This window comes from Geotrypetes seraphini, chromosome 5 (assembly GCF_902459505.1).
Source record: "Geotrypetes seraphini chromosome 5, aGeoSer1.1, whole genome shotgun sequence".
Lineage (NCBI taxonomy): Eukaryota > Metazoa > Chordata > Amphibia > Gymnophiona > Dermophiidae > Geotrypetes > Geotrypetes seraphini.
The window spans coordinates 77,455,708-77,478,746 of record NC_047088.1 but is presented as its reverse complement, the minus strand read 5'-3'; the positions used below and the strand labels follow the sequence as shown (position 1 = coordinate 77,478,746).

Sequence of the window (23,039 nt, the reverse complement as noted above, 5' to 3'; positions counted from 1 at the left end):
TAATATTCCCCCAATATAAAATATCAATATACCAAGTCAAATCAAATTTCAGCAATTAAGATAGCAAAAATGCATTAGATCAAACGATCTATTTCAAGGTAGGGGACAAAAGCAATTCACATATACAGGCAAAACAAGTCAAATTCCAACAATTCAAGAATACAAACAAGCTTTAAATTATACATTACTGTCAACGCACTCTGAAGAAAATATTTTCAGGTGGAATAAGCATTAACTGGGCACGATGAAACAAAGGTCTGACCCAGCAGCGGCAATTCTTATGTTAGCATAGAAAGGCATTAGCAAATAATTGCGTTTTTAGCATTTTCTTAAAATTACCCAAACTTTTTTAAACCTTGCTAAGCTAACTGCTTTCACCACATTCATATAACAGAAATAAAGGCTATAAAACATGGGAGGGGTAACTTTCATTTTTAAATGTTTTGCATACTATAGGGTCAGTAGAACGGGACTATGCAATTCTTTTTCATACCTGCAGGTACCTAAAATGGGGTTGGTGATTTCTGGGGTTAATTACTTTTTTATTGATAAACATTTGTTTTGTAAAGACAAAATTAGTCTATACCTGAGGCTGAAATTTTGCAGGATTATTCCTCTATCTTGTGGTATAAATAAGTCACATACCCACTTTTGGTACCTTTTTGCTCAGCAGGTCATATTTTTATTTACTGATGCATTTTGAAACTAATTAACTTCAAGGAACAAAAATTAGGATAGATTGCTGCAGCGGTGGCAGTCAGTATATCAGCTTTTATCAAAGCATGTAAACACACTGGGCTTGATTCTAAAAAATGGCATCTTGATTATAGGCAGCGGTAGGAGTCCTACCGCCAGGGCAGGATTAACCAATAGGCCAAGTAGGCACGTACCTAGGGCCCGAAATGGTTAGGGGGGCCCGATGAAGGAGGGCATCAACATTGTTTTTTCCAAATGGCGATGGGCCCCTCCAGCATCGATCGGCAACGCGGACCCCCCATCGACGGAAATTAAGACAAGCAAGCAATGCGGGTAAGAAAGGCAACGGGAACTGTAATTGTGCAAGCGGTGCTGCTTGCCCAAAGCTTCCCTCTGAGCAAGCTTCCTGTTTCCGCCTGGGCGCATGGTGGGGTGGGGCGGGGCAGGGGGCCCAGTGTACTTGTGTGCCTAGGGGCCCTCGACGAATTAATCCTGCCCTGCCTACCGCCATCTAACAGACCAATCAGGAGAGGCTTCTGCCTAGTTAAATCTTACAGCCTGTCCCAGGAGCAGATGGCTTCTAGCCAGCTAAGTATTGTTTGGCTGGCTAAACTCCAATATTCAGCAGAAGATAGCTGCTTGCAGGACTGGCCAGTGTCTGGCTATGTTGCACAACATAGCAGGTCGCAGTCAATATTTGGCAGCTGGCTGACCAGAAGCCATTTCTGGCCAGCTAAGTACTGCTGAATATCAGGGGGATAGATTTGAACTTCATTGTGAAACCTTCTAGTTTGTAGGAAATGTACAAGGTACAGGAATTTTTATTGAAGTCAATAAAAATTTTAATATCCAAAATTAGTCCTTGCTATGAATTAGTATGGACCCGACATGGTCCGTGTTTCGAAAAACACTTCTTCCTCAGGGGCCCATGATGTTCAGTACATTTGGATACAAGAACCATATGGATAACAGCAATTGAACAAAAGATTCTTGAAACAGGCGATAAAAAAATTTTCCTGCTCAGAAAAATGCTGAATATAAAACTTTTTATTGATTTGAATAAAAATTCCTGTACCTTGTATAGTTCCTGCAGTTCTTTTTTGGTTTTGTTGTTGCATCTTTACTGCAATTTTGTTGGGTTCTTTTTTGTTTTGACCTACTGATTTGTACATTTTTAATTGCTCCAGTTTTACCTTTGGTGAAGTGACAGTGTCACATAAGGCTATGTAAGACACCTTGACTCATTCCAATGCACTTTTAATGTATATGCTTGCCTTTTATTCATTGTATTTATCTTTTTATTATAATTTTTATAATCATTTTGAAACTATTTATGCATTTATGTTAATTGCTTTCATTAGTTTTAAGTTGTACTAACGGATAGTGTCTCTAACATTGGTTTTTAAGTTATTTATAGTTTATGTTTTTTCTATGCTAACATACTTTCACATGTTCTATTAATATAAGTATCACCCCTGAAGCAATCCTACTGGGTGAAAAACAGCCATGTTGATGATCTTTTTGTCTGGATATTCTACAGTAAAGGCTTTTCAACAACCCTTCACTGTGTCTGCTTCATCATCATCAATCCCATTGGGATTAGCAGACTGCTTGCCCATCTGTTTTTTAGAATGAAAAATTATCCAGGTAAGCAGCTAACATCCAGATAATTTCCATGATTAATTTAGGCCTGCTATTCAGCAAGCCTAAACCGAATGGACAGTGTCGTCACAGTGAACACACTATCTGTATAATTAGTTCCATTCCCTACTATAAGCGAAGAGTTATACTGAGCAACATATTCATTTATGAGTGATTGTGCCAACGCTAAAATTAATATGGTCACATTTCTGGCTGAAAAACTGTCTCTACATATTCTACAATATTTTATTGTATAAGTATAAACAAGAGTTGCATTTGAAGTCAATCTGCAGATAAGGTCATTGCGATACTCCACAGAGAAAAGTATGACAATGTATAAGGTTTGTATAAAGACTTTATTACTCTTAAATATATTATTAAACAATTAAAGAGACACGTAACATTCTTTAATAGCATTGTACTCGGAAAGAAATGGCTCTGATGTACTGTACCCTCGGGGGCGAACTTTGTCTCAAAGTTGAAATGTGGACAGAAAGGCCTCTGCCACTGTCCGGGTTTAGAACATCTTGGTGAAGAAGCTTGGGGCATGGTCTGCAAAATGCTGAAACTCATCCATCCCGGCAACCAGCACTGTGGCTGGAAAGGTTCTAGGGCGTTCAGGGTCCTGACATTGAAAAATAAATAAAGAGTAACATGAGGAACCTTAACAATAGAATAAAAGTACTTGACCTGTGGATGAAAATGTGTCTGCTTGTTTTTTATGCTGAACAATAGTAACGGGACTTTTAGACAGTGTATTAAGCTCTGGAATGCATTGCTAGAGGTTGTAGTAAAAGTGGTTAGTGTAGCTGGTTTTAAGAAAGGTTTGGACAAATTCCTGGAGGAAAACTCCATAGTCTGTTATTAAGACAAGAGGGAAGCCTCTGCTTGCCCTGGATCAGTAGCAAGGAATGTTGCTTCTCTTTGGGTTTTGGCCTGTAAGACTATTCTTACATTGAAAAATAAAGAAATAAAGAGTAATATGAGAAATCTTAACAATGAAATAAAAGTGCTAGTCCTGAGGATGAAAATATGTTTGCTTATTTTTTATGCTGAGCAACAGTAACAAGACTTTTAGGTAGAGAATTGCTTACTTTAACTATATTGGATTTACTTCTAAAAATGAAAAAGAAAAACTCAGTACAGTTATGGCTTCCATCACTCTGGTAATACCTACATCTTACTTTGTAAAATTTGGTCTACAAAGCAGAAGGAATGGAGGTTAAAAGGCATTTCTGCATTTCCAGGTTAAGCCCAATCCAGTTCATGTTTCCTTGATGTTTTTATCATCATCATTAACAGGTCTCATATTATTTCATTTCTGATATTTGTGGACTCTCTCTCCTTGATTTCAGATTGGCATTTGTTGAATCTCACTGTGCAGGAAATACCCAGATTATGAGCAAAATTTTGGATCAAAGCCACATACTACCCTTTCTGGTATATCTTTACATATAGCTGTATGGCTTGTTGATTGAATAATGTTTGCTTTTGATAGGGGATAGTAGAGAGGGAATAGCAAGATTGGATTTGTGTGTTACATAGAAACATGATGGCAGATAAAGGCCGATCCAGTCTGCCCATCCACAGTAACCATTATCTTGTCCTCTCTCTAAGAGATCTCACGTGTCTATCTGATGCTTTCTTGAATTCAGACACAGTCTCTGTCTCCACCACCTCTTCTGGGAGACTGTTCCATGCATCTACCACCCTTTCTGTAAAAAAGCATTTCCTTAGATTACTCCAGAGCCTATCACCTCTTAACTTCATCCTATGCTCTCTCATTCCAGAGCCTCTTTTCAAATGAAAGAGACTCGACTCGTGCACATTTATGCCACGTAGGTATTTAAACTTCTCTATCATATCTCCCCTTTCCCACCTTTTGTCCAAAGTATACATATTGAGATCTTTAAGTCTGTCCCCATATGCCTTATGAAGACTATGTACCATTTTAGTAGCCTTTCTCTGAACCAACTCATCCTTTTTATATCTTTTTGAAGATGCGGTCTCCAGAATTGTACACAATATTCTTAATTAGGTCTCACCAGAGTTTTATACAGGGGCATTAATACCTCCTTTTTCCTACTGGCCATACCTCTTCCTCTGCACCCTAGCATCCTTCTACCTTTCATTGTTACCTTTTCAACCTATTTGGCCACCTTAAGATCATCAAATACTATCACTCCAAAGTCCCGCTCTTCTGTCGTGCACATAAGTTCTTCACCCTCTAAACTGTACCATTCCTTTGGATTTTTGCAGCCGAAATGCATGACCTTGCATTTCTTAGCATTACATTTTAGCTGCCAAATTTCAGACCATTCTTCAAGCTTAGCTAGATCTTTCTTCATGTTATTCACACCATCCTGATGTCTACTCTTGTAGATTATGGTATCATCTGCAAAGTGGGAGTGTGTGACACAGTGGTTAGAGCTACAGCCTCATCCTCCTGAGGTTCTGAGTTCAAATCCCTCGCTGCTCCTTGTGACCCTGGGCAAGTAACTTAATCCCCCATTGCCCCAGGTACACTAGATAGAGTTTGAGCCCACCAGGACAGAAAGGGAAATATGATAAAGTACCTGAATGTAAAAACATTCAGGATATAAGTGGTATATAAATAAAATAAAGAGGCAAATCTTACCTGACAGCCCTTTAGCAATATCGCTTATAAAAATGTTAAAAAGAACAGGATCAAGAACAGAACCTTGAGGCACACCACTGGTAACATCCCTTTCCTCAGAGCGATCTCCAATTTCTAACTCAGCCCATCCCGAGAACACTCAGCTTATTTATTAGACATCGGTGTGGAACACTGCCAAAGGCTATGCTAAAATCTAAATACACCACATCTAGTGCACTCCCTCTATCCAATTCTCTGGTCACCCAGAAATAGAAATTGATTAGATTTGTCTGACAAAACCTACCACTAGTGAATCCATGTTGCCTTCAGTCCCATAATTCACCAGATTCCAGAAACTTCACTATTCTCCATTTTAAAAGTGTTTCCATTAATTTGCTTGCCACAGAAATCAGACTTACTGGCCTGTAATTGCCTACTTCTTCCTTACTTCCACTTTTGTGTAGAGGGACCACATCCACCCTTCTCCAGTCCTCTGGTACCACTCCTGACTCTAGAGAAGCATTAAAAAGGTCAGTCAGCGGAGCCACCAGAACCTCCCTAAGTTCCTTCAGCACCCTCGGATATACACCATCCGGCCTCATCACTTTGTCTTCTCTCCTTTCAAGCAGAGATCTGGAATATTTGTGACTCAATTCAGCCTTTTCTTTATCAGCTTCTACATATTTCTCCCCTTCACTTTTGAGCTTCATAATGCCACTTTTGCACTTCTTCCTATCACTAATATATTAAAAAATGTCTTGTCTTCCCGTTTTACTGTGTCAGCTATTTTTCTTCCATTTGTATCTTTGCTTTCCTGACTACTCGACCAGCCTTTCTTAACTTTTCCAGATATTTTTGCCTGTCTTCCTCTTTCTGCGATCTTTTGTAGTTTATAAAAGCTAACCTTTTATTCCTTACATTCTCAACTACTACTTATGAGAACCAAAGCAGCCTTCTTTTCCTCTTACTTTTACTTGCCTCACAAGGTTTGCCCACTGCATTTCTATTCCTTCCAGACGTTTCCATCCAGACAATTCCTTGATGTAATCTCCCATCCGAACAAAGTTCATTTTTTTTAAAAAGTCTAGAACCTTTACTTTTGAATGAGCCCTCTCTATACCTGTCTTAATATTAAACCTTACCATGCAGTGATCACTGGATGCCAGATGATCACCCACTGTAACATCAGAAACACTTTCCCCATTTGTAAGCACCAAGTCCAGTATGATCCCATCCTGCGTGGTTTCCATTACCAACTGCTGGAACAGTTCTCCTTGTAGAGAATCCAGGAGCTCCCTACTTCTGGAAGATCCTGCAATAGGGTTACCCAATCAACATCCGGCATGTTAAAATCACCTATTAGTAAAACTTCCCCTTTTTTAGATATATTCTGAATGTCTCTGTCCACTGCTTCCATCTGTGAAGGAGGTCTGTATATCACACCAATGTAAATATATTTACATTCCATCTTTCCAAATTGATCCACAGTGCCTCTTCCTTGCCCTGCAGTTCCTGCAATTGTGTGGCTTTAATATGATCTTTAACATATAACGCTATGCCCCCTCCTTTTCTTCCTACCCTGTCTTTCCTGAACAGATTATAGCCCGGTACAATTACATTCCAGTCATGGTTCTCCATGAACTACGTCTCTGTGATTGCCACTATATCCAACTCATCTTCTTCCATCACAGCTTCTAGATCCAGAATCTTATTTCCCATACTTCGAGCATTAGTATATATTTCTTTCCAGACATTGACCCTTTTTACTATCCATTTAGAGGTATTCAGTGATTTACTTATCTAATGGCTTATACTCACATGGGGGCTTTAATCACCCTGCCCCATCACTTCTAGTTTAAAGCCCTCTTCAGTAGATTAGTCAGCCTGCTGCCGAAGACACTTATTTATTTAGTCATTTATTCAGCCCGTCCTCTCAAAAGAGCCCAGACCGGGTTACAAGAGTACATTCATAGTATGGGTAGGACAAACTTTAGTGAGAAATACAGGTTTTACAGCATTTGCAGTATAGACAAAAGGGTTTAGATTTCAGGCATTTACAGTGTGGACATAACATGCAGATTTAAATTACAGACATAGGGTTTTAAGTGTAGATGTAACATTGAGGTAAAGTAGCTTTTCTTAGCAGGTGGGTACATCTTTGATTGTTTGAGAATGTGGTACTAATTATGGTTATATTTGCGGTGCCAAGCGAGTTTTAGTGAGATTCCATTTGGTGTATTTGGTGGTATCTTTGGGATCCATCCGTCCATCCTTCTTTGATAGATGGATACCATCCCTGCTCAGCAACCCTTGGAAAATCATTGCATGGTCCAAGAGGAAATTGTAATTCTCTTCATTAATTTTACAATATTTTAGCAATATTTCTCTTTGTCAATATTAAGTAAATAGGCTCCTTGGAGACATGCTTTTTCTGCTGACCCCAAATACATTGCATGCCACTTTGTACCCTTAAATATGAAAATACTATATGAGGGCAAAAATATTCTGCATTATTAATGATAATGAGCTAATAACAAACCTCTACAGGGTAGGCAGTGATGGGTACATAACGAATAACAAAACCACATCTCCTTCTGTTAGACATATTTGGCTCACTGGCATGAACTGTCAATCCATCATGAATCTGAAAAAAAAGAGAGCATTATGTATTAAAATGTTGGTAGGGGAAATATTTTTTGTATCTGTAAGACAGATGCAATTTCATCTACTACATTAAGGTTATCAAACCAAACTCTTTTCCCTTTCTCTGGGAAAACTCACTGTCATTCTACAGGCTGGGTACAGATGGATATGGTCCAAAGCACACATGAAATGGAAATGATCAATTAATTTGGATAACCATGATTCTAATTAGCTTGCTTTAATTGATAATTCCTTTTTCATATTCCAGATACAATATCTTTCTCTAGCAAAGGTCATGTCAATCAAATTAAATTGGCAATAATTTTCATGGTAATTATATCATTAAAATTGCAACCATTTCCCATAGAATTTGTTGGGTTTACAGCAGTGACTTTGCTCATCAGACCATGAATATCACTAAATACACATTTATTTCTTATTATCTTAAATCAGCATAATGCTGGCTGATGGTAAGTTCCATTGAAGATAATTTATCCCATTTTTTGACAATTCATTAATATGAATGACGATCTAGAAGAGTATTTAGTCATATCAGTTATGATGAGATCGCTAATATGATCTCTAGTTGCTTTCAGATAAATGAAAATTGCAACTACCTTCTATAGAATCTTTTGGGTTTACAAAAGTGTTTCTGTTCATCAGACCATGAATATCACTAAATACAAATTCATTTCTTATGATCTTAAATCAACATAATACTGGCTGATGGTAAGTTCCATTAAGGATTATTTATCCCATTGTTTGGCAATTCATTAATATAACAATTGCCATACTGGGACAGACCAAAGGTCCGTCAAGCTCAGTATCCTATTTCCAACAGTGGCCAACCCAGGTCACAAGTACCTGGTATGATCTAAGAGAGTATTTAGTCATATCATTATGATAAGTTTGCTAAACATAGCTAATGTGACCTCTAGTTGCTTTTAGATAATGATTGCAAATTTAGATTTCTGAAGTAGCTTATTAATTTATCTCTTCTATCATATGTTCTCAGTCTCTAAGTTTAACAGTTAGTTGTCTACTGACCGACATCTGACCAGCTTTGAGTGGACATTCAACAGCCTTCTCTGCATCAACCAGGTGCCTTGGGATCTCTTGGTTGGAGGTTAGCATGTTCCCAGGGATGACGGCTATTTGATGCTCCAGAATGCCTTGCTTATGGCTTTCTACAAAGACAGGAGATTCAGATTTATTTACTTTCACACTTTGGTTTCCTTTGTCCTGCCTTCTTTCAAATACAATTTTACCAATGTTGAGGATAGGGGATAAGAAAGGTTTAGGGGATGGGATTTGATATACAGCCTTTCTGGATTACAATCAAAGCGGTTTACATACAGGTACATATTTTGTACTTGGGGCAATGGAGGGTAAGTGACATGCCCAGTGTCACTTAACAAGAAACATTACAATTTCATTATATTTTCTTTCAGAAGGGGTACAGTTGATCAGGTTCATTCTATTAATTCTTTGTTACATCTGTTGGAATGGCATTTTTCTAGATAACTGTATGGAAATGAGAGACAGAATGTAAATCTACTAACTATGCATAGTATCAGGATATCTCCTAAAAACTTAATAATGTTCTTAAAGCTATCGTACCTGGAATAATCTGCAAAACTCCATTTTCTGTGTTGACTTCATCCAGGGCAAGCCATACCGAGGCCACAGGTCCTCCTTCAAATCCCCAGTACCTACGGAAAAGAAAAGATATCATTTATTGGATTGGTATCCTTCTGTTCTGCAAATTAAGATTATGGATGCCCACCTACAGAAATGATTCTTATCATCCAATAACATTTAACGGAGAGGTTCTGATTTTGTAAAGGACATCTAAAATGACATAAAAGCAATGTATAAAGTATTTAAAACACAATAAAATGTGCATAGTCTAGTAAAGGATATAAAATATTGGAAATAATTTATTTGCCCTATTCTCACTTTTGTATCAAACACGACCCTTCGCCTCCAACATTGACCCTCTCCTGTTACCAAGATGGGTGGTTCATCGATAGTCTGACATCTCCGCTGTAACCTGTTCACATTGTAGCTCTACTGGTAGTGAAACTACCAACAGCATAGCTTTCAGCTTCTCAGATGCGTGCAAGCTCCAGTGGCATGACATGCCAATGTACCATGATGGATTAAAATTAGGTGCAGTATATAGACTAGCAATTATGCCTGGGACAAGTGCCTAACCTTAGGCATGTCCATGTGCACCAACTGAAATGCTGTATGTATTTTGTTCTATAATTATGTGCATAAATATGAGAAATGCCCCAATCCATCCATGACCCTCCCATTTCAATGCCCTCTTTATGGCACCACCTGTAAATTTTAGGCATGTTGAGGCATGCTGAGAAGCCAGTTATCACCACTAATTGACTCACTATTCAACTAAGTTGTATGTGAAAATTTGACATGTGCCCATACAACTCAAATAGCATATATAGCATTTGGGGGCAAGTGGGTACTTATGGAGCTTGAGTCCTTACCAACCAAACAGATTTTCAGAGGGGAATTCCCTGGGAAGTTTTCCACTGAAATTGAACATGCAGGCTTTTGGGTACATACAGTAGCACCTGCAGGTGTATAAGTCTTCCCATGCCCTATTTAATGGAGCATAATGTGCTCTACCTGTACCACAAGACTTTATGAAACAAGATTGACCTGTGCACTCTCTCTGCCACTGTCTCCCCCCTCCTCCCTAGCACTATGCAATGTAAATCTGTCAATGAAGCAGTCTTTTCCTATAACACTATTCTCTCCTCTGCTCTCAATACCCTCGCTCCTCCTGTGTCACATTCGGTAAGGCTTTCCAAACTCCAGCCCTTGCTGACCTCTAAGATCTGCTACTTACGTTTCTATGCAAGATCTGCAGTATGTCATGGACTGAAATCTCACACTCATGCTGATTTTGTGCACTTCAAATTCCTGACCTCCTTTTTCCAATCCAACCTTTCACATGCAAAACAAAACTACTAAGCCCGCTTGACTGGTTCTCATGGATCCAACCCTCATCGTTTCTTTGCCATACTAAATTCAAAGCGCCCTTACCTCTGACTCCTCCTTCTACTTTCTCTCCAGACTATGGCAGAATACTTCCATGACAAGGTTCACAAAATCAACCTTGAGTTCTCAACCATATAACCTCCGCTTCTCCCTACTCTCATCTGCCCTGCTAACCCTATATTGACCTCTGTCACCTTTTTTTCCTTTGCTGAAATCAAGGAGGAGGAAACTGTACATTTTTTCTCCTCCTCCAAACTCACTACTATTCCACTGATCCCATTTCCTCTCATCTACTCTTTTCCATCTCTCTTACTGTCATTCCCTCTATCTGCCATATCTTTAACCTATTGTTCTCCACTGCAACTGTACCCAATGTCTTCAAACATGCTGTAGTTATGCTGCTTCTCAAAAAAACATCACTGGCCCCACCTGCACCTCCAACTATTGCCCCATCCCCCTCCTACCCTTCTTATCCAAACTACTTGAACGTGTCATCCATCACCTTTGTCTTGATTTTCTTTTGTCTTAAGCTATCCTCAACCTGCTACAATCAGGCTTCTGGTCTCTTCATTCTACAAAACTGCCCTTGCTAGAGTCTTTCGATGAGCTGCTCCTGGCCAAATCCAAAGGCCTATAATTCATCCTCATCTTCCTGGATCACCTCTTCATCGATTTTTCTGCCTTCGCTTGGGTTTCAGGGTTCTGTTAACACATGATTTTCTTCCTATCTTTCCCATCACAATGTTAGCATAAGCAATGAAGGATCCTCCTCCACTACCATTCTACTATCAGTTGGATTGCCTCAGGACTCTGTCCTGGGACCTCTTCTTTTCTCAATCTACACTTCTTTCCTTGGTGTTCTAATTTCCTCTCATGGCTTCCAGTACTACCTCTACATGTATGACACACAAATCTACCTCCCTATGGGAACCCAGGCCCAAGTATAAGTCTGGCCGTCTGGCATTCCCACCCCTATAACTTGCTGCCAACTAAAAATTAAATATGGCTAAAAATAAACTCCTTATCTTTCTCCCCAAACCTGCCTCTCTCGTCCTCTCTGTCCCACCAGCTCGCAACCTCAGGGTCCTCTTCGACTCATCTCTTTCCTTAATCTTTGCATATCCAGCAGACTGCCAAAACTTGTTGATTCTTTTTCTACAACACCGCTAAAATCTGGCCTTTACTTTTTGCGCATGCTGCCAAGACCCTCATCCACCCTCTCATCACTTCTTGCCTAAATTACTGCAGTGTACTTCTCTTCTGCTAAGCCATCTCTCTCCCCTTAAATCTGTTCAGAATTCTGATGCCTGCCTGGATTTCTGCCAGGGTCATTATGGTCACATTACACCTCTCCTCAAATCACTTCACTGGCTCTCTGTGCGTTTCCACATATGGTTCAAACTCCTCTTATTGACCTACAAATGTATTCACTCTGCAGCTCCTCAGAATCTCTCCTCTCTTATCTCTCCCAAGAATCCAAGTTTGTTGGGTAAGTCTCTCTTGTTGGTACCCTTCTCCTCTACTGCCAACTCCTGACTCCATCCCTTCTACCTTGCTGCGTCGTACTCCTGGAACAACCTGCCTGACTCAGTGCATCAGGCTCCTTCCCTGGCAGTATTTAAATCCAGGTTGAAGGCCCACTTTTTTGAAGTTGCGTTTAAGTCCTAACCCTACCAACTTGTAAAACACCAATAGTTGTGTCATCCCCTCTATAGACCCCTACCTGCCTCATCAATCTCCTTGTAAATCTCTACCAGAGCAGTATGCATAGATTCACCTTTTATCCTGTGTTTCTGCTTTAATTAGACTATAAACTCTTTTGAGTAGAGACCATCTCTTAAGTGTTTAAAGTACAGCGCTGGTAGCACTATAGAAATAGTAAATAGTAGTAAGATTATGTCTTGACCATTTTATTCTGAATGTACTTACAAAAATATTTCATGTGATAAGAACATAATTATTAGATCATGCATTTTCTTACTTGATATCTTGGTGCCAGGCTACATAAGGAGCTACATTGTCTGCCTGAGGAACCTTGGAAGATGGGTATTTGCAGATAAATCTGGAATCCAATAGAATAACGTTGGGTCCCAAGATGGCTGTCATAGTTTCTAGTAGTCGAGGATGAGCTGCTAAATTCATGACCCATTCATGCTCTAAATGAATGTTATGTAGGTTGTACTGAGTGTATTCTTTCCCTACAAAATATTTAAATAAATTATGTATTGTTAATAAGGTAAAAAGAAAATGATTTATTTAATAGAAAATTTATAATATGTTTACTATGTTATATGACTATAAATCATAAGAATGACAGCTTATTTTCCATATGAGATGACAATATTTTTCTAATTAAATTGCAGTATCTGACAGCATAGAACTTTGATGAAAATTAAACACATTTTGTAAGTTCAGGCAAGTTGACCTCCAGACAGGTGAATATAAGTCCCCCCCCCACACTCCAATCACTTCTCGAAACCTCAGGTTTAAGTGAGCAGCCATCTGAGAATTACTGTATATGTTCCTAAAGTAATTGCTGATATGACATTTTGGAGATAAATCTGTATTGAATTATAAAATACGTTTCCTTATAGCCCGTTACATTAACGGGTGCTAGAATATATGTGTGTGTTTCTCTCTTTATTTCTTTCTCTCTCTCTCTCTCCTTAGCCACTTTCTTTCTTTCTGTCTTTCTTTTTCCTTGGCTGTCCATCACCACCCCTTGCCTGCTCCCCCTGTCCATTCTCCCTTCCTTTTACCTCCCCTGTGTCCACCACCACCCCTTCACAGTTCTCCTTATGCAGCAGCAGCCCTTCTCCCTTTGTTTTACCTCCCCCCTGTCCAGCAGCACCTTCCTTCTCCCCCTGTCCAACATTAGGCCTCCGTTCCTTTTTCTTCACCCCCCCTGTCCATCAGCACCTCTTTCCTTCTCCCCCTGTCCAGCAGTAGGCATCCCTTCCTTTTTCTCCCCCCTTCTCCTTCTTATCCCTATGATACACTTACCTTGCTCTGCCCCTGATCAGAGGTTCCCGACAGCCGCCCAGTTGCACCCATTGGAAAAGTTCCCTCTGCGGCATCCCGCACCCCTCCTGACGCGACTCCCGCTGTCTTTCTTTCTGTCTGTCTCTGTCCCTGGCCCCCTTTGTCTGTTTGCCTTTCTGTATATCTCCCTGCCCCTGTGTCGTTCTTCTTTTCTTTCTGTCTCCCTTCCTCCCTCTGTCTGTCTGTCCGAAGCAGCATTCCCTCCCCCTCCATTTCCCTCCCCCCACACCAGTTCCCTGTGCACCTGCCCCTTTGTCTTTCTTCTTGTCTTTCTGTCTCCCTTCCTCCCTCTCTCTGTGTGTGCAAAGCAGCATTCCCTCCCCCTTCCATTTCCCTCCCCCCACACCAGTTCCCTGTGCAGCAGCATTAGCGTTTCCTCTACCCCCTTTCCCTTCCCACAGTCGCGACTACAAACGAGGGCCCGAGTCCTTTGCCGCCCCCCCCCTTCCCTTCCCGCGGGCCTGACTACACATGGCGATTTAAGCAGCGTGTGCATCAGTCTTCACACGCTGCTTCGGGTCCTTCTACTGCCCTGATTTACTCTGGCACGCCCGGAGCAAATCAGGGCAGTAGAAGGGCCCGAAGCAACGTGTGAAGACTGATGCACACGCTGCTTAAATCGCCAGTCAGGCCCGCTGTAAGGGAAGAGGGGAGGCGGCAAATGACTCGGGTCCCGGGCAGCAAAAAGTCGCTGGGCGTGAAAAGTCGCTGGGCTCCTCGCTGGGTGCGCTGAGTGGCCGCGATCCCTCTCCTCCCAGACCCCTCCCCCCCCGGAGGAACGGAGATCGAGTTGCCGCCATTTTGAAGATCGTTCTGCCCTGCTCCTTGCCTTAGTATATTTTTAATTTGAAAGACACAGTGGCGGCGGCTCCTCTCAAGATCCCCGACTGCATTGGACTTCCGACGCAGGTGGGGATCCTGAGAGGAGCCGCTGCCTCGTCTTTCAACTTAAAAATATAGTAAGGCAAGGAGCAGGGCAGACCGAAGAACAGCAGAGTCTGGTGCAGTTCGAGAGAGGAGCCGGTAGCATGCAGAGTGAGAGGCGGGGGTGAGGAAGGCCGCCGCAGCTGTGTAAGTTTTTTAAAAAAATTTGAAAGCCGCCGCCGGGGCCGCGCATGCGCACTCGTGTTTTCACAACGGATCAGGGAACACGACTTTTGAGTGCGCATGCGCGGCCTAGCATTTTATTATATTAGATGGAATATGTGTCCTTTGTAGCAGTGCCTAAAGGATTCCCAGAACACACCTCCTTTAAATTCTGCATTCTGCATCATATATGCTTAATTAGGAGATTTTCTAAAATTTCTGCTTATGCGTGCTTGAAGATTTCACATGCAAATACCATTTTTATATGTAATAATGCTATGTAACTCTTCTAAATTAGCTCCTGTGGGTAAGGATGGACTGAAAAATGGCAGGTATAACTTCACAGGGATCAGCAATCCATTAAATTTACACATATATTTTTAGTGATCTGAGATATACTTAGGATCACTGAAAATTGACATCTATCTAAACTTTTGTGGTCCCTGTAGAGCTGAAAATTGAGCTCTAAGTTACTGTGATCTTTGAAAACTTACCAAATTCCTCCTCCAGTTTTTCAAAAGCTCTTTTTGCATCCTCCAGCTGTTCTTTGTCTAGGACAGATATCTCTGTGAGGAAACCCTGGGTGTCATAGTGCAACTTCAGCTGGTCAGAACTGATCTTCATTGTAGAGAATGAAATTTAGGATGGACTCTTTAGCTTATTTATGTTGCTGCTCTTTCTTCTGTTTTTCTCCTCTTTTGATGAAGAACCTTATATACAACTTCAGCACTAATTTCCCTGCCTCCTTTTGAGTGACTCAGTTCCTTGGAAATTTTGGTTTCATGTTAACTTTCTTCCTCCAGGTATGCAAAATACATTACCCCACCCCCACCCCTCCTCCTTTTACCAAGTTGTGCTAGAGGTTTTTAGCATGGGCCGGTGAGATAAGTGTTCCAACGCTCATAGGAATCCTGGAGCATTTACCGTGCCGGCTTGCGCTAAAAACCTCTAACGCAGCTCGATAAAAGAGGTCCTAAGTAATTTTGACGAAAGGTGGTATTGAATCCTGAATTCCACATTCCTAAAGATCTATCTCTTATGCTGTGACATTAAAGCAGGAAATCAAATTATACAAAAATGCCTTGAAAGATAACATTCCCTTTCCCCTTCATGATGAAAAGTTTCTGGTTTTAGATTTTACGTGGAAAGCAATAAGGAATTGAGTCTGATGGAATTAAATGATGGTAGTAATCAAAAATTTTAGAAATAAATGCTATAATACTAAAAATTACAGAAAGAATGAGAGATGAGAGAGAGGAAAGAAGAAATGCAAGATCACTGAACTCAGTGCAATCTGAGGATTTATGGCAACTGCAACCAGCAGATTGCGCTTTTATGCAATTCCACCCCCAGATTTATAGAGGTTCTTCCCCCCCCCTCCCATTCATTGAAACATAGATCTATTTGCAGCATCACTTAGCCAGCAGTCATAAACATACAGTGGCATACACATTTTTATGTAAAAAAATGCTGTTAAACTTTCAGTAGGAGACTCTGCTAGTGAAGGAGGAGCCTGTTGATTGGAGTGCTGGGCTCAGAACCAGGAAAACCAGAATTCAAACTCTTCTGGCATTTCTTGTGATCTTGGACAAATCACTTCACTCTCCATTGGCTCAGATACAAAACTAATAGCAACATTTTCTGTTCTGTGTGAAAACACATTATTGTGAGTTAGAGCCAGAATGGTCCTACAGTTACTATGGAGGTTTTACATGTAGCAAGCATGGTTAACCTTTGCAGTCATCACATATTCCTCACCAGTTTACATAACATTACATAACTTTATTTTTCTATACCGCCTCAATCAAAATAATTCTAGGCAGTTTACACAAAAGAGAAAAACTGGACAATCAGCGAAATACAAAATATTAATGGTAAAAATACAGCGTACTAACTAAAAAGACAATAAAAATATTTATGTTAATACAGTAAAATTATTATGTTAAGAATAAAACCTCGAAGTAAGAGATAAATTTATCAAACAATAATCTTAATTTCTTTTCAGAAGGCACCGTAAGATAGCATGGCTCCGCTAATGTAGTTACCCAACCAGGACTGTCATTTACTTGCTTGAAATACAAGCATCCTGTCTAAGAAAGACCTAAATTTACAGCCTAAAATCTTCGGGTATGCAAATAAATTACAGTTCCTGGTTAACCTCACAGGGTTATGTATCCAGAAATGGGATAAAGGGTAGGTAGGGGCCAATCCCCAAACCAACTTAAAATAAAGGCATGAAAATTTAAATATTACTCATGCTTCCACTGGTAGGTGGTGTAATAATCAATAATAAGGACTGATATGTTCGCTTTTCTTCAGCCCAAATATCAGGCGAACAGCCATATTCTGCACTATTCTCAATTTTCTCACAACTTTCTTTGGTACGCCCAAGTAAACAATATTGCAGTAGTCCAATATAGGTAGTACCAATGCCTGCACCAACAACCTAAAAGATAAAGGGTCAAAATATTTTTTGATGGCCTTTAATTTCCATAGTGCAAAAAAGAACAGAAGTCCCTAGTTGTGTAAATCAGTCTTCTGAAAATGTCCTTTATCTATATGGCTAATGGTGTGTGTATTTTTCAAAAATATGAGTACAATTCATGAGTGTTCCCCAGGGGGCAATTTCATAGGGGAAGTTAACTTATAGAGACTGTATTCTCAAGTATGCAGAGACTTCATGAAAAAAAATATTTGCCCAACAAAAGAGGTTCACAAGTCCACAGATAATTTGCATCCATAGTGGATGAAAATCCAGAGAGTTAAAAGTTCTCAAAGTCTTTGCTCCAGTGCAAATAGTTTGAACAAACTACCCGTTTTCAGAGCAATACACTCCATAGGAACTACAGTGTCTTCCATGTTCTTGGATTTTGCTGTAAAAGTTTAATTGACCACTAGGGTGCAGCAGTGCTCCAATTCAGGGGGAAGCTGGCTCAGGTGCCATATAAATACATAAAATGATACTTTGTCACCTGACAAGTGTGGCTTAATGTTTAGTGAATACCTAAAACAGCAGTAATGTGCATATGTTTAGTAACAGTTACTGCATGTTGATTTATCAGCATTTCCTTGTGTAATACAAAGAGGGGAGTTCAGGGTAGATGGGTAAAAGTAGAATCTGTCACCTGAAGGAAATTCCCCTTCCTAATATCTTTAATTAGTAAATATTTTATAGGATTTTTGCCCGGAACACCTAATCTTTTTTCTGGGATGACAATTGCAAATGTTTAAAAACTTGGCATGTACAACATTAACATTCACACTTCGTCACCTGCAACTGAAAACTTCACACTAGCAACCAATGATCACACAACTTAATTTTATTGGAATAAATATTTGGCCGCAGCTTTATTATCAACCATAATATTATCTCCCCTTACAATACAATTGAAAACCAACAAATCCCCAATAAACCCGCTATGCATATTTCACCACCACCCCGCCCCCAAGGGAGCTATTTGGTGTCAAATTTAGCTCCCGTTAAAATCTTTAAATTCTATAAAGATTTAACAAGGCAGAGAATCTAGGTTTGTCCAAGTGCTGCAGACCAACTCTGAGGGAGTGATCCTTCAGCGGGAGATCACAGACATTTTAAATTTTGTCTGCTTCTTGAGGGTACTCTGTGAGCTTAAACTGCAGTAAGCCCTCTAGACAGCCTGCAGATTGGATCGAGTCTCTGGGATCGGGAGCCATCTCTCCCCTGGTTCGTCCGCAAAGCAGTAGAGTGCAGGCTGCTGTGGTTCCGTGGAGATATGCCGGGATTGGAACCGGACTACGTGTCTTCCCTAATTTCCCTGAAGGGTCCTGTGGTGGTCATGATCTGAGGTGACAGGGAAGGTGAGGCAGTCAGAAGACCTGAAAATTCCAGTTTAATCAGCTCCTAAGGTACTGATCTTGCTTGCAGGCTCCATAGACTTTCATTGCAGTACAGGTCTCTGTGGTGTCTGTGAGTCACAGAGTTTGCCAATTCTGGGGGGTGTTGAAATTGGGATTTTGGGTGGTTTCAATACATGCCCCGGTCCCCCCCCCCCCCACACCTGTAAAAATATAAAATCACTGTTTTTCACGTTTTCCTGCATTTTCCCCGGGCGTTTTTAATGCAAAATGTGCACCCATGACAGCCATCTTCAAAGTTTTAAAAAGTATATTTTTTGGACTTAGAAGCTTCGATTTTGCTCCAAACTTCACAGATGGCCACCTCAAAACAGGATGGCATTGATTCACGCTGTAAATGCGGTGGATGGCGTTGCGGCACGCGAGGGGCATGAACCATGCGTGGATTCCACACTCTCCTCTGGAGGAGGCCCTGCTTTCCTCTGATTCCGCCAGAGACACGATTCCAGCGTCAGGGATGCCAAAATTGGGCGAGGAGGGCGCTTTCGCGAATCACAAGCGCAGTTCCAGGGAAAAGTCTCATAAGTCTTCTAAATATTCCAAATCTGAGTCCCGCGGATCGGCTCTTGCCACCGGTGACTAATTTCTGCTGGAATTTGTGGATATGATGTCTCAGGCTTCAGGAGAAAAAGGGCTATGCCTGTCTCTCCCTCTCAGACTCTGGTGCAGCAGTTTGTTCAGCCTTTGGATTCCAGTATGTTCATTTACTCCCTTGCTGGTCCACCTGAAAGTAAACGGCAGCTGCCCGCCATTGCCTTGGTACCTACGTCAATTTCTATGCCGTTGCCGTCGCATGGCTCTTCAGTGGGTTCAGCTGATGTAGCTAACTTAGCGAATCTAGGGGATTCCGATGTACAGCTATACGATGGGAGGGAGGGTACTGGGGGAAGACAACCTAGAAAAAGACTTGGGGGTATTGGTGGACAAAACAATGAAGCCAGCGGCGCAATGTGCAGCGGCCTCAAAGAAGGCGAACAGAATGTTGGGCATTATCAAAAAGGGTATCACTACTAGAACGTAGGAAGTTATCCTACCACTGTATCGAGCGATGGTGCGCCCGCATCTGGAGTACTGTGTCCAATACTGGTCGCCGTACCTTAAGAAGGATATGGTGATACTCAAGAGCGTCCAGAGAAGAGCGACTAGGATGATAAAGGGCATGGAAAACCTTTCGTATGCTGAAAGGCTGGAGAAGCTGGGGCTCTTTAACCTGGAAAAGCGAAGACTTAGAGGGGACATGATAGAGACTTATAAAATCATGAAAGGCATAGAAAAGGTGGAGAGGGACAGATTCTTCAGACTAGTGGGGACAACAAAAACAAGAGGGCTTTCAGAAAAACTGAAAGGAGACAGATTCAAAACGAATACTAGGAAGTTCTTCTTCACTCAGAGGGTGGTGGACACCTGGAATGCGCTCCCAGAAGAGGTGATAGGACAGAGTACAATATTGGATTTGGATTGGATGACTTCCTGAAGGTGAAGGGGATTGAAGGATACAGATTGAGGGTAACTATACAGGACACTAAATGAATAGGGAATACACGATTTAGGTAAAGGATAACTTACAGGTCATGGACCTGGGGGGCTGCTGCAGGAGCGGACTGCTGGGCATGATGGACCCCTGGTCTGACCCGGCAGAGGCAATGCTTATGTTCTTATAACATCACCCAAACATGACCTAGGGTGCTGACAGGCCATGATTCCCCTCCAGCGGTGTCACCTACGAGTGGTTACATTTATTTATTTATTAACTGCTGCTCTCCAAGATCCAACTGGGCCAATACCCTATTTCTACCCCCATAAAGCTGCGACCCCCAACCCTCACTAATAAACCCCCAATGCATATTTCACACACCCCCATGGAGCTATTCGGTGTCGAAATGTTAAACTCTATAACATCCACCAAACATGAGCTACAGTGACAATAGGCCATGCTTCCCCTCCAGCGGTGTTGCCTATGAGTAGTTACATACTGCATATTTATTTATTAACTGCTGATCTCCCAGATCCAACTGGGCCAATACCCCATTTTCCGCACCACTAAAACACCCCCCCAACCGTGGCACAAAACATACTACCAGCACATATGGGAGGGAGGGATAATTCCACCCTGAAGAGGCAACTCTATTCTTCCCTTTTCCTCATAGAACTTCCTCCAGCCTGCCACAAACATCCAACCAATTGCATAACTGCTCCATCCCCCCCCATATCTAAAACTTCCAATCCCTTTTCTTTCTTACACTCTTATCTCTTACCACTTTCTAACCTCCTCTTCTACACTTGACAATCTTTATTCTACAGACCCTTAACACCACTTAATATATACCTTTCATATAACCTACCCCCTTCTTTCACCCCACCATCCAAACAATATTACCAACAGGTGACCTCAGTTCAGCTAACGTTACATAACATTACATTACATTACATTACATTAGGGATTTCTATTCCGCCATTACCTTGCGGTTCAAGGCGGATTACAAAAGGTTAATTTAAAAAAGACAGAATTACAATGATTAGCTAGAGAGGTAAGTTGTAGATCTTAAGAGCATTTAGAGGTCGTGTTGTTATTGCTGTTTCAGGAATTTCTTGAAAAGTGTGGTTTTTATTTCTTTTCTGAATGTCCTATAGTCTGGGGTGGTCATCAGAAGGTTGGAGATCTGGTGTTCTTCTTTAATATACAGTAAAACCTTGGTTTGTGAGCATAATTCATTCCAGAAGCATGCTTGTAATCCAAAGGACTCGTATATCAAAGTGAATTTCCCCATAAGAAATAATGGAAACTCAGACGATTCATTCCACAACCCAAAAACTTTAATATAAAATATTATACGTACTCGTATTGCAAGACCTTGCTTGTATATCAAGTTAAAATTTAATAAAATGTTTTGTTTATCTTGCAAAATACAGAATGACATGGTGGTTGTTACCTGCGGCTAGCCGCGAGTAGTCGCGGGTAATCCACTGAAATGGGGGAGAGAAAGGAAGTGGTTGCCACGGGTACAGGGAGAAGGCCATTCACCGCCCCGTGAATGGCCTTGTCCCATAGTGAAGGGAGGGAACGCGCGCAATCACTAATCACGCATCCTCCCTCCATGCTGAAAGCTGCCGCCCGATCGCCGCCACCGTCGCACAAGCATCTCCCTCCCTCCATCCTGATCACCACCGCCACCTGAGCATTTTACTCCCTGCCTTAGCTTCGCGGCAGGGAATTTCTCTAAATATGCTTTTTACCAGCAGCCAGAGCATTGAAATCACGTGTGGCTGCCATAAAGGTCATCTCTGACGCAACCGGAAGTTGCTCGTAGGAAACATATTTAGAAATTGTCTGAAGTGAAGGTAAGGGGCAGGGAGGAAGAAAGGGAAGAAAGGTGGGGTGGAGAAAAACAGACGCTGAAGGGACCTGGGGAAGGTGGGGTGGAGGAAGTGGGGAAGACGCTGGGAAATGGTGAAGGGAGAGTAGGGAGAAGATGCTGGGAAATGGGGAAGAGAGAGTAGGGAGAGGACACTGGGAAATAGGGAAGAGAGAGTAGGGAGAAGATGCTGGGAAATGGGGAAGAGAGAGTGGGGAGAAGACGCTGGAAAATGGGGAAGAGAGTGGAGAGAAGACAAAATGGGGAACAGAGAGTGGGGAAAAGACACTGAAGGGAAATGGGGATGACAGAGTGGGGAGAAGACACTGAAGGGAAATGGGGATGACAGAGTGGGGAGAAGATGCTGGAAGGGAAGAAGACAGAGATACCAGACTATGGGGGAGAGGAGGGAAGATGGGTGCCAGACCAATTGGGGGGGAGGGGTGTGAAGGGAGAGGCACAGTAACAGAGCAAATGGAAGGCGCAGAGAGAAGACAGACAGTGGATGGAAGGAATTGAATGAGAAGATGAAGAAAGCAGAAACTAGACAACAAAGGTAGAAAAAAAAAATTCTATGGGGGTAATAATAATAAAAAAAAAAAAGTCTAAAAAGTGTCCTAAATGGCCTATTCTGATTGGCCCAGGAGCCTTAGGCCCCACCAGTAGGTAGGGCTTTGGTACCGCTGGGCCAATCTGGCCCCATTCTTCGGTGGCCTGCATGCCGGACAGATGGATTTGGCACCCGTCTGTCCGGCCAACGACGAAAAGGTACGGGGAAGGGGGTGGGGGGGTTGTGGGTTCGTCCGGGGGGGGTCGCGGGTCGGCTTGGAGGCCCGATTGAGGGTTCTGGGGGGGCAGACGTTGGGGGGAGGGGGGTTCGTCGAGGGCAGGAGGGCCTGGGATCCCTCCTGCCCATAATGTAGTGGGGGGTGGGGACAGGGGGGTTGGCTGGGCCAGGAGGGCTTGGGCTCCCTCCTGGCCCGAACGTGTTGGGGTGTAGGGGGGTCGCCTGGGCCAGGAGGGGTTGGGCTCCCTCC

The 23,039-nt window shown here is 41.9% G+C and overlaps 1 protein-coding gene across 1 annotated transcript; it reads right to left on the bottom strand.

Annotated features, from left to right (window-relative positions):
* Positions 1-1,220: 1,220 nt before the first annotated feature.
* Positions 1,221-15,429, bottom strand: LOC117361183 (probable alpha-ketoglutarate-dependent hypophosphite dioxygenase). Its single transcript, XM_033946181.1, has 6 exons — positions 15,250-15,429; positions 12,609-12,825; positions 9,218-9,309; positions 8,645-8,784; positions 7,494-7,598; positions 1,221-2,962 (listed from the first exon to the last, which is right to left on the bottom strand). Exons 1-6 carry the CDS (start codon positions 15,377-15,379, stop codon positions 2,855-2,857), a joined length of 792 nt encoding a protein of 263 aa, XP_033802072.1. The 5' UTR covers positions 15,380-15,429; the 3' UTR covers positions 1,221-2,854.
* Positions 15,430-23,039: the final 7,610 nt, after the last annotated feature.